Source organism: Podarcis pityusensis (assembly GCF_964106645.2).
Source record: "Podarcis pityusensis genome assembly, chromosome: W".
Taxonomy (NCBI): Eukaryota; Metazoa; Chordata; class Lepidosauria; order Squamata; family Lacertidae; genus Podarcis; species Podarcis pityusensis.
Genome location: NC_138045.1, coordinates 24,385,186 through 24,397,456, shown reverse-complemented (window position 1 = coordinate 24,397,456; position 12,271 = coordinate 24,385,186). Strand labels below are relative to the sequence as shown.

General features: G+C 41.5%; 1 protein-coding gene across 4 annotated transcripts in view; it reads left to right on the top strand.

Moving 5' to 3' along the window:
* LOC308467742 (far upstream element-binding protein 3-like) overlaps nucleotides 1-10,031 on the top strand; it is a 312,914-nt gene extending 302,883 nt beyond the window's left edge. For all 4 annotated transcript variants that reach the window (XM_080989443.1, XM_080989441.1, XM_080989444.1 and 1 more), the window contains one exon: nucleotides 9,920-10,031. In XM_080989443.1, coding sequence (XP_080845569.1) covers nucleotides 9,920-9,955 — 36 coding nt within the window. In that variant the 3' untranslated portion in view covers nucleotides 9,956-10,031. The remainder of the gene's footprint in view (nucleotides 1-9,919) is intronic.
* The last annotated feature ends 2,240 nt before the right edge of the window (nucleotides 10,032-12,271 follow it).

Below are 12,271 nucleotides of genomic sequence, written 5' to 3'. Positions count from 1 at the left end.
AGCATGATGTGTTTTAAACAAACAAAAATTGTTCATTTTATTTGACTGACAGTTGCATTTCACAATCTCTATAATAATAAAAACCAATCCACAAGGCAATTTGTGGGTTAAGTATTAAGACTGTTTGATCACTGCTCCATTTCCTGAAAAGAGTAACCCCCATCTTCCGTTTTAGTTTTCCGGAGGAAGTGGGACATGTTTTGTTTGTGTGTGTGACTTGCTGGTGAGAGTCTTTTATAAGACATCTGAAGGCAGCCCTGTTTAGGGAAGCTTTTAATGTTTGATGTATTATAGTATTTTAATATTTTTGGGAAGCCGCCCAGAGTGGCTGGGGAAGCCCAGCCAGATGGGCGGGGTATAAATAATAAATTATTATTATTATTATATTATTATTATACAACTATACTGTAGTGGCTGATAGTTCCCAACCAGTACTTTTCATCCCTTGTGAACTCTGTTTCAATGTTACACCAATGTTTTTTCCTTTTCCTCCATGCTCCCCCCCCGGTTATGGAATGCCCCAGGCCCAGGGCAAAGAAACAGCTCCTCAAAGGAAGCATTTTATATTTTATTTTTTTTAAAAAAATAATTTTTATTAAGGTTTCAATCAAAAGTTAAACAACAAAAAAGAAGAAAAACATAAAAAAGATACACAAATACACAATGCAAATCCCAGAGGAAAAAAAAAAGAAGAAAATAATAATAAAAACACGAAAAGCAAGAATCAACAATAAAAAGGAACATAGCAATTAAAAACAATATCTCTTTTCCATTTCCGTTTTTGAATTTACTTATTTTCTGGACTTCCTCATACCTCCCTCTTTTGTATTCCAATCCAAATTGTTTGTCCAGCAATTTCTTTTCCACTTTTTTAATCCCAATCTTTAAATTTTAATATAATATATATCTTCAACTTCTTTAAACCTAATCTTTAATCTTAATGTAATATAACATTGAAATTTTACCTCTTAATTACCTAATTTCCATTTCCTTAAACATCTTTAATCCTAATCTTTAATCTTAATCTATCATTAACTTTAGCCTGTACAGCTGGAAGCCACTTATTTTCAGTCCAACATCACTCTAACATTCTTTAATTTTGCAATGTTTCTGAAGATAATCTTTGAATTTCTTCCACTCTTCCTCCACCAACTCTTCTCCCTGGTCACGGATTCTACCAGTCATTTCCGCCAGTTCCATATAGTCCATCAGTTTCATCTGCCATTCCTCCAGCGTGGGAAGTTCTTGTGTCTTCCAATACTTTACGATAAGTATTCTTGCTGCTGTTGTTGCATACGTAAAGAAAGTTCTATCCTTTTTTAACACCATTTGGCCGACTATGCCCAGGAGAAAGGCCTCTGGTTTCTTAGGGAAGGTATATTTAAATACCTTTTTTAATTCATTATATATCATTTCCCAGAAAGCCTTAATCCTTGGGCACGTCCACCAAAGGTGAAAAAATGTACCTTCAATTTCTTTACATTTCCAACATTTGTTATCGGGCAAATGATAGATTTTTGCAAGCTTGACTGGGGTTATGTACCACCTGTATATCATTTTCATAATATTCTCTCTTAAGGCATTACATGCCGTAAATTTCATACCTGTGGTCCACAACTGTTCCCAGTCAGCAAACATAATGTTATGTCCAACATCTTGTGCCCATTTAATCATAGCCGATTTTACCGTTTCATCCTGAGTATTCCATTTCAGCAGCAAGTTATACATTCTTGACAAATTCTTAGTTTTGGGTTCTAACAGTTCTGTTTCTAATTTTGATCTTTCCACCTGGAAGCCAATTTTCTTGTCCAATTTAAATGCCTCCATTATCTGAAAATAATGAAGCCAGTCTCGCACTTTGTTTTTTAAATTTTCAAAACTCTGCAATTTCAGTCTATCTCCATCTTGTTCCAAAATTTCCCAATATTTCGGCCATTTGACCTCCATATTGACTTTTCTCAAGGCTTTTGCTTCCATTGGTGACAGCCACCTTGGGGTTTTATTTTCTAGCAAATCCTTATATCTTATCCAAACATTAAATAGCGCTTTCCTGACAATGTGGTTTCTAAATGCTTTATGTGCTTTGACCTTATCATACCACAAATATGCATGCCATCCAAATACATTGTTAAAACCTTCCAAGTCCAAAATGTCAGTGTTTTCAAGAAGTAGCCATTCTTTCAACCAGCAAAAAGCTGCTGATTCATAGTAAAGTTTGAGGTCTGGCAGGGCAAATCCGCCTCTTTCCTTTGCATCCGTTAGAATTTTAAATTTTATTCTGGGCTTCTTGCCCTGCCAGACAAATTTAGAGATATCTTTCTGCCACCTCTTGAAACAATCCATTTTGTCGACAATCTGCAAAGTTTGAAACAAAAACAACATTCTAGGCAATACATTCATTTTTATCGCAGCAATACGGCCCAGCAGTGAAAGCTTCAAATTTGACCAGATTTCTAAATCTTTTTTCACTTCAGACCAACATTTTTCATAATTATCTTTAAATAAATTCCCATTTTTTGCTGTCATATTAATCCCAAGGTATTTAATTTTCTTAACCACTGTTAAACCTGTCTCATTCTGAAACCTCTCTCTTTCAAACGGTGTTAAATTTTTCTCTAAAACCTTGGTTTTTGACTTGTTCAATTTAAATCCTGCCACTTGACCAAATTCTTGAATCAGTTCTAAAACCCTTTTAGTACTAGATTCTGGCTCCTGTAACGTCAATACTAAGTCGTCTGCAAATGCTCTCAATTTGTACTGTTTAGTTCCGACCTGTATACCTTTAACCATCTGGTCCCTTCTAATCATATTCAGCAGAACCTCCAGGACCGAAATAAAAAGAAGTGGGGAAATTGGGCAACCTTGTCGTGTCCCTTTTTCAATTTTAAGTTCTTCCGTCACAACATTATTTACAATTAATTTAGCCTTTTGTTCTGAATAAATTGCACCTATACCATTCTCAAAACCTTGGCCTACCCCCATACCCTGTAGATTCTTCTTCATAAAATTCCAAGAAATATTGTCAAAGGCTTTCTCCGCATCTACAAATATCAAAACTGCTTTAGTATTTATATTCACTTCTAATTTTTCCAAAATATCAATTATATTCCTCAAATTGTCAGACAAATGTCTTCCTGGGAGAAAGCCCACTTGGTCTTTATGAATCTCTTCCATCAACACTTTTTTAAATCTCTTAGCCAAAATATCTGCAAAAATTTTGTAATCCACATTCAGTAACGATATAGGGCGGTAGTTCTTGAGCTGTGTCTTTTCAGTCTCTGTTTTTGGTACAAGTGTAATATGTGCTTCTTTCCACGACTCTGGTGCTCTTTTTCCCTCCATTATTTCATTGCAGACCTCTTTCAATGGTTGAATTAACCATTCTTTTAAAGATCTGTAGTATCTAGAGGTCAAGCCGTCTGGTCCTGGAGATTTACCCAGTTGCATGTTTTGAATGGCACCTTCTATTTCCTGTTCAGTTATTCTATGATTCAAAATTAATTTGTTTTCTTGAGATATCTTTTGTAATCCATTTGTTTTCAAAAACTGGTCTAATTCTGTTTCTTTCAGTGGCCCTTGAGTATATAATCGTTTAAAATACCTCTGGAAACAGCTTCTGATCTCTACCGGGTTCTGTATGTTTCTTCCTTCCACTTCTAAATTCGTAATTGTGTTTAATTTTTGTCTCTTTTTCATTTGCCATGCCAACAGTTTACCACATTTATTGGCCGACTCAAAAGTCTTTTGCCTCATTTGTTTAATTTTCCATTCTATTTCCTGATTCATCATTTTCAAATATTGTACTTGGTATAACTTTAACTCTCTCAGAATCTCTTGAGATTTGGGGTTTACTCTCAATATTTTCTCACATTCCTTTATTTTATGCATTATCTTATCCTTCTTCTCATTTTGAGTTCTTTTCTTTATTGCATTTTGTTGTATTAAGAACCCTCTCATAACCGCTTTACTAGCGTCCCAGATTACTCTTTTCTCCACGTTAGTACTGAGATTTATCTCAAAGTAATCTCTCAGAGTTTTTTGGGCCTTCTTAAGTAGTTCATCATCTCTAAATAAGGTGTCATTCATCGTCCATCTGAAGGAGCCAGTTGGTGTTAGTCTCATTTCCATCTTAACAGCATTATGGTCGGAGCAAGTTTTCGGGCAGATTTCCACCTTTCTTGTCTTTGGTGCCATTCCTCTAGTAATCCAAATTTGGTCAATTCTTGTCCATGTCATTTTGGCTTCAGAGAAAAAGGTTCCCTCTTTAGCCATGGGATTTCTTATTCTCCAAATGTCAACTAAGTCCAAGTTGTCTGTCATGTCAAAAAAAGTTTTCGGTAGTCTACCATCCTTGGTGACTACCTGTCTTTGTGCCTTGTCCATATATGTGGATACCACTCCATTCATATCTCCCATCAAAATCATGTTATAATCCATATGGTCCATCAGGATCTCGTGCAACTTCTTAAAAAATTCAGATTTCCCGTCATTTGGTGCGTAGATTCCCACTATCAAAAATTTTTCTCCTTGTGTTTGAATTTCAATTGCCACAAATCTTCCTTGGTCATCTTTAAATACAAATTTCGGTGATAATCTGTCCTTTGCATAAATCACAACCCCTCTTTTTTTGACTTTATCCGATGAAATAAACTCTTGACCAAGTCTTTTATTTATCAACAATTTCCTGTGTAATCTTGTTATATGTGTTTCTTGTAAACAAATTAAGTCCAATTGTTCCTTTTTTAATATATGAAATACTGATTTCCTTTTCTGAGAGGAATTTAGACCGTGACAGTTCCAAGTTAGTAGTTGCAGAGCCATGATGTTATTGTTTTAATACTCCTCCTACTGCACCTAGTGCCTGTTCCTCTTCTGTCGGTGGTATCCCTTTTTTCGAACGGTCTTTTAATTCCGGAGGTAGTCCTTTTTGTAGGTCTTCTCCGTGATCTTTCCAAAATTTGTCTTTGTCGTCTTCCGATCTTATTTTCCTCTTCTTTCCTTTGTAGCTAAAAGATAGGCCTTGAGGAAATTCCCACCTGAAGTTAATACTGTTATTTCTCAGCAGAGTAACCAAATCTTTATAATTTGATCTAAGATCCAGAAGGTGTTTCGGAATGTCTTTAAATATTTCAACTCTTGTCTGATGAATTTCCAGTGTCTTCTGGAAATGCAAACCCAGAATCTTATCCCTCTCTTCTTTTGTTCGTAGAGTAATCAAACAGTCTCTCACCTTCTTCTCTCCTCTTTTCCCAAGTCTAAAAGCATTTACTATTTTAAAACTGTCTTTTACCAATTCTGGATCCCAAAAGTCAGAAAATTCCTGCATGAGAAATTCAGCTAGATTGTCCTTTTCCACTTCAGGTACTGATCTAACCTGTAGATTCACTTGTTTTTCTTTCAATTCAATCATAGACAGGGTCAATTTATGCTCTTCCAATTGTTTGTGTAGTGATGGTATTGTCTCTTGAACCTCTTGAACCTCTGTGGCAGAAGTTGTAGCAATTTCTTTTGCCTCCTCGGCAATCTGGCGCACTGAAGCCGATTCCTCTAGTAATTTTTGAATGGTCTCTGTATTAGTGTTTACTTTCTGGCCCAAATTATTCATACTTGCTGTATTCTGGTTAATACTTATTGTGTTTTGGTCAATCTTGTCAGATGCCTCTGCTACTTGTTGACTTATTCTAGTTAAAGATTCATTAACTTTAGCCAAAACTTGAGCAAAGGAATCATCACTTGCCATACCTTTTACTTTTGGTTGTGCCGATGGGGCTGTTGTTGGGATTCCAGAGGCGCCAGAGGTCGAAAATCTCCTTTGTAATCCTTCTTCTGTTCGATAAACTCTGCCTGACCTTGTAGCCTGTAACGCTTCTGTTTTCTCTTTACCATCTGCCATTCCTTTAGATAGAGCTCAAGGTCGGTCACACAGTTAAATTCAAACAGTGGAAATTTCCAACAGAGCTGTGTGGAAATTCCTCAAGCCAGCTACAGTTTCAGTTATAACTAATTGTAACAATTCCAAGTTCCACTAGGGGGACACTGTAACAGTCAAAAAAGTTCTTAGATACTTTACTTCCTTTTTTAAGTCCCCCCAGTTTATCAGGAAGATAACAATCTATCTAAAACAGTTACTTTAAGACCAGGAGATGTATATCCACATATTATGTCCAAATTGTATTTCCTGTGCAGGACTAACTGTCAAAGTATATTTCAAGACAGTACCTCTCATCCGTTTTTAAATTGCCTTTGGGAATCCGTTCCCAAGGAATTGAGCGATGGTTTAATCCCTTTATTTTCCACTTCTTTATAAAGAAATAGCATCCACAGTTCTCCCCCCTTTTCCCTCGATTTAAGGGGGGGGGAAATCCAGGTTAGATGATTGGGTTAAAGTCCGTTAAGACGTCTTTTCCTAAGCTTCCGCTTTCAAGTTCAATGCTTTGTTGTATCTACAATAGGAAGAGGCAGACTTCCTTTTTATGCCTCTCCGCTTTCGGCCAAATTCACAATTTGTACAGTTCCAATTACGTTAAATCCTACTCACGGATCGTTGATTTTCAAGTCGAAATTCCAAGGAAAAAAGGCAGCGCTCTCCGGTTACAGCTTGCGGCTTCACTCCACGAAAGAAGCAGACAGCCCACAGCACAGCGCTCCTTCCCCCGCTCCGATTCCGAGCCCGTTGCCGGGCTTTTTACCGGGTTGGGGGGGCGCCAAATGTGCCCGCTGGGTCCCAGGTTCACAGGCTTCCCCCGCCTGTGATTTTCAGGGGTCCCCCGCTGCGCCGAAGCGGGATCCGACCCTATTTTTCGTGGTGAGATTTCCTCCGATCGAGGAAATCCGCCATTAACCGCTGGCGCCACCTCCAGAAGTCGCAAAGGAAGCATTTTATAAGCACAAAACTCTTCTGATGATTTCCTGCTGCTCAAGTCAAGCTTGAGGGTGGATGGGGTGGCATTTTCTCTGTCTATGACTCTCACTCTCCTCCATCCCAACTGTTGCTCTTCTAACTTCAAGGCTGCAATCCTGGTCCCACTTATTTGTGAGTAAGCCCCATTGAACATAATAGGCATGTTCCATGAGTTGATTGTGGTTTGGATTACGTTGCAAAATATTGCTGTGTTTCCCCAAATCCTTGGCAGCATAAAATTTCTTCCTGGAGATTAGTTCTTCTTTGACACTCTTGTTAGCATTTCGCTCCTTTGTTGCTGGATGTGTGATTGTTACATCACATGTCTGTGTTTACTTTCTAGGCTTGGAAAGTCTGAGAACGGAAGTCAGTCTTATCTCTTCCGCTGTACTGTACTTTTGTACTGTTTCTTTTTTTCTCTCAGAGAAGAGAGAGGATGCCATGGTTGCTTTGTCCTGTATATATTGCTTAATAAATCAGTTACAATGCTACACTCACGCTCCACGATCGTTTCTGCTATACTCTGCTGATAGAGTGTGCACGTCTTTAGATATGTCTTTAGATATGTGTCGCTGGTGCACACCAGGACTGATTTGTAAACGTCCCGGGCTGCACTTCATCAGGAAGATGCCCAGAGAGGTCTGTCTCATTCCGGGGCTGCGTGTGCCCCCCAGGCGTGTTCTGACAATGGTTTGTGAGATTTTGACCAGCTTCGGCCCATCTGAAGCTGATACAGGCTTGTCTTATCTTGAGCCCAAGCAGAGTAGTCCACACAGCAGAAGGATAAGCAGTATGTGCCACATTCTTAACTTTATTTCCACTCTATGCTGAGAGCATACAAACATGCATCTTGCCTCTGTGAGAGCAGAGAAGCAACCTCATCTCGGAAACAAAGAACACCAAGAGAACAGTGAAAAACAGGAAACCAGTGTACGTCACATCCAGTCTCCCATTCCCGTGGGAATCCAACAGTAACTCTGACTGTGGAATGTAAACAATTGTCTTGTGACAAGCATTTTGCTGCACAGTGAGGGAAATAGAAACCAACATGGTTATGGGTGCCAGAGTGGAGCTGCGGCATCAGTACCAAAGCCCAGAGTGGAGCAGCGTATCGGTTCCGAGTCTGGAGTGTGCTGCAGAGTGTCCTGAGTCCTGTCTCAGTGATTTAATGAGGTATGTAACCTCTCAGTTCAGCGAGTGGAGCTTGGTAAGCCGCTTGCAAGATTTATGACTGTTTGCTGTGGAATTTCCCCGGCTGAAGTAAAAGAGCCAGAGAGGGATCTATTACAAGGATTGGGAATTTCCTCATGTCCTCTTTTAACGAAGGATAATTATGCTACCTGGAATCTCAAGGTTGAGGCTTTGCTGCTGTAACAGGGTGTTTGGCACACGGTTGACCTTTGGCACACAGGTGTCTGCCAGCCCAGCCCTCCCAAAGGTGGAGGAAGGCAGATCAACAGGCTAGAGCTACGCTCACACTGGCTGTACGTGATCAGCAGCTGATCCATCTTCAGGTGAAGAGGTCAGCTCAAGATGTGTCAATTGCTCTTTGAGAGGCACATCTGAGAGTAGCTGCGGGATCAGCGTTGCTTCATTTCCAGAGGCTGTCCAAGATGGCATTACAGCCTGGGGGAGAGCTCCAAAGGCATCTGACACAGATGAAGTACCTAAGGGAGCAGATGGTGCAGAGGGAAGTCGCACTTCCAGAGTCTTTATTTTGCTTTATGATCTTGAATTCCCTGGACGACAGTTACTCAGCTGTCACATCTCAGTTGGCTGTTCTGCCAACTGCTGATTTATCTGTTTCATGTGTTTGCTCTGTCCTGCTCAATGAGTCTGACCGCAGTAAGGCTATTGCTAATGATCAGGGGGAGGCTGTTGCTTCTAAAGCACCCCAGTCGGTGGCACAGAGTGCAGAAAGTGCCACAGCTTTGAAAGCACAGCAGTGCTACAATTGCGGTGAGAAGGGGCATCTGCAAAAGGATTGTAGAAAGCGCCCAAAAGCCAAGGAAGCTACCAAGAGCTTCAAGGACAGAGGGGCCAAAGGCAAGGGTCAAGCCCAGCCCAGTTCTACCCAGGCAAAGGCTTTGATCATGCAAAGCACCAACCCAAAAGCCCAGAATGTGTTCATAATAGATTTTGAGGCATCAAGACACCTATGCTGTGACCGACACCTGTTTGTCACCTTTAAGGCGCAACAAGGGACTGTACTTCAGGCAGATGGTCATCGCTTGCAGAGTGAAGGTGTTGGTACTATTAACCTTCAGAGCATCGGGACAACTGTGCAAAAGGTACTTTTTGTTCCTGGTTTGGCTGATAATCTACTCAGCATTTCCCAGCTTACTTCGCAAGACTTTACTGTTGCCTTCAGTAAAGAGAAGTGCATCATTAGCAAGAACAATGAGAACATATTGTACGGCTATAATGTAAATGGATTGTATTTACTATCATATGGTGGTGGTGGTGATGTGGTGAAAAATGAAACATGTTGTGTTATGTCTGAAAATAAGGATCACATGAAGTGCAAGTCATGTGCAGAAACAAAGGTTGAGATAGCTCCCAGAGGGAAATTGTCTGTGGGGAAAGCTATAAAACCTTATCAGCAGGTGCACACTGATTTAGTTGGTCCTCTATCTCCCTCTAGAAGCAATGCTAAGTATTTTCTGGTTTTGGTTGATTCTTTTTCCAGATTTACTTGGGTGTATATGCTGCAACAAAAGGATCAAGCCCTAACCAAGTTTAAGGAATTTTGTGCATGGTTGAAAAGTGTTCATAATGTGCAAATTGATTCTCTTTTCCAAGATCGGGGAGGAGTCTTTTGTTCAACAGGTTTTGAGAGTTTCCTGACTAAGGCATTCAGCATGATGTTGTTACCCCAAGATCACCATGGCAGAATGGTTTGTGTGAAGGGGTGAACCAGATCTTGCTACAGGGCATGAAATCATAGTTGCATGATGCAAATTTGCCAAATTCATTTTGGGCTGAAGGACTGAATTGTTTTCTGTATGTTTCTAGCAGGAGATACTCCTCAGCTGTAAACAGCACACCCTATGAGAAATTGTACCAGAAGAAGCCTTTTCTCAAGCACCTGATATAATAACAACAACAACAACAACAACAACAACAACAACAATAGTTATTGTGGAGTATGGTGGTTATAGGGTTAACCTTCTTGGTGTTCTGTATCGGGGGGAGCGTCTACGCGACGCTATGCTATCGTCACAGTCTTTGTTCTGTGAGTTGGTTTCAGTTTTAGACTGAACGGAGAGGAAATGTCTGAAAGTTCTGATGGTGATTTACTGCTGTAAATAAACGCTTATAGATAGAAGAAGCTGTCTCTGGACTGTATCACTCTCTCTTCTCTCACACAGAAGGCAAAATGCTGCATCTCTGCAATTTGGTCAGCACCAACACTTTGAATTGTGCTCTGAAACATATTGGGGAGCCAATGCAGATCTCTCAGGACCGGTGTTATGTGGTCCCGGCGGCCACTCCCAGTCACCAGTCTAGCTTCCACGTTCTGGATTAATTGTAGTTTCTGGGTCACCTTCAAAGGTAGCCCCACGTAGAGCGTATTGCAGTAGTCCAAGTGGGAGATAACTAGAGCATGCACCACTCTGGTGAGACAGTCTGCGGGCAGGTAGGGTCTTAGCCTGCGTACCAGGTGGAGCTGGTAGACAGCTGCCCTGGACACAGAATTAACCTGCGCCTCCATGGACAGCTGTGAGTCCAAAATGACTCCCAGGCTGCACACCTGGTCCTTCAGGGGCACAGTTACCCCATTCAGGACCAGGGATTCCCCCACCCCCGCCCACCCCCTGTCCCCCAAAAACAGTACTTCTGTCTTGTCAGGATTCAACCTCAATCTGTTAGCCGCCATCCATCCTCCAACCGCCTCCAGGCACTCACACAGGACCTTCACCGCCTTCACTGGTTCTGATTTAAAAGAGAGGTAGAGCTGGGTGTCATCTGCACACTGATGAACACCCAGCCCAAACCCCCTGATGATCTCTCCCAGTGTCTTCATATAGATATTAAAAAGCATGGGGGAGAGGACGGAACCCTGAGGCACCCCACAAGTGAGAGCCCAGGGGTCTGAACACTCATCCCCACCACCACTTTCTGAACACGGCCCAGAAGAAAGGAGCGGAACCACCGTATAACAGTGCCCCCAGTTCCCAGCCCCTCTAGATGGTCCAAAAGGATGTTATGGTCGATGGTGTCAAAGGCCGCTGAGAGATCCACCAGAACTAGGAAACAGCTCTCACCTTTGTCCCTAGCCCGCCAGAGATCATCAACCAGTGCAACCAAGGCAGTTTCAGTCCCATGGTGAGGCCTGAATTCTGATTGGAAGGGATCCAAATGGTCCGCATCCTCCAGGCGTGCTTGGAGTTGTTCAGCAACCACCCGCTCAGTCACCTCGCCCAAGAATGGAAGATTTGAAACTGGGCGATAGTTGGCCATATTGACCGGGTCTAAAGATGTTTTTTTAAGAAGTGGTTTAATGACCGCCTCTTTCAGCGGGTCTGGGAAGGCTCCCTCACAGAGGGAAGCATTCACCACCCCGCAGAGCCCATCGCCCAGCCCTTCCCGGCTCGCTTTTATTAGCCAGGATGGGCAAGGATCAAGGAGACAGGTGGTTGGTTAGAATTTTTGGTTCTGATATGTGGTTTCAGACACCACAGAGCAACAAGCTCAGCAAACATGGCTGCATGGTATTTTCCCAGGGTATGAAAAGGGTTGTATAGAGTACTAATATCTGATACCAAGGTGGTAAGACTAACCAGAAGTGTTGAGTACAATGCAAAATGGGGAGATAATGTGGGCATTTTCCAAAGCTATCCCATTTCTGCCGGTTCAGATACTGAATCTGATGATGACAGTGACAGTGATAGCGCAGATGTGAGTTATACTGATACAGTGGACTACAAAAGCGCACAAGCATCTTTCAGACCATCTGAACAGTCTGATTGAGAATTGGAGGAACCACTGTTCACAATAGGTCACTATTCTCCTAAAGAGGAAAAGCCTAGTCTGGAAGACTTGCGTCTCATACGCAGATCTGAAAGAGCTACTAAGGGTAAGCCACCCACCAGGTATGCTCAGGAGTTTGCTAAAACAGCTACTGCAAATATAGCTGTTGCTAGCGACTCAGAACAAGTTTTGAACATAAAAGCTTCCAAGAGGTACAGAGTGTGTCCTTAAAGGATGCTGAGCCATGGCTAAAGGCCAGGAAGGCTGAACTTGATTCCTTAGAAAGGAACAAGACTTGGGAACTAGTCCCGATAAACCCAGGTATGAAGCTTCTTGATAGTCGTTGGGTCTATAAAACTGACTGAGCAGAAGCGCAAGATGGCCAGGCACAAGGCC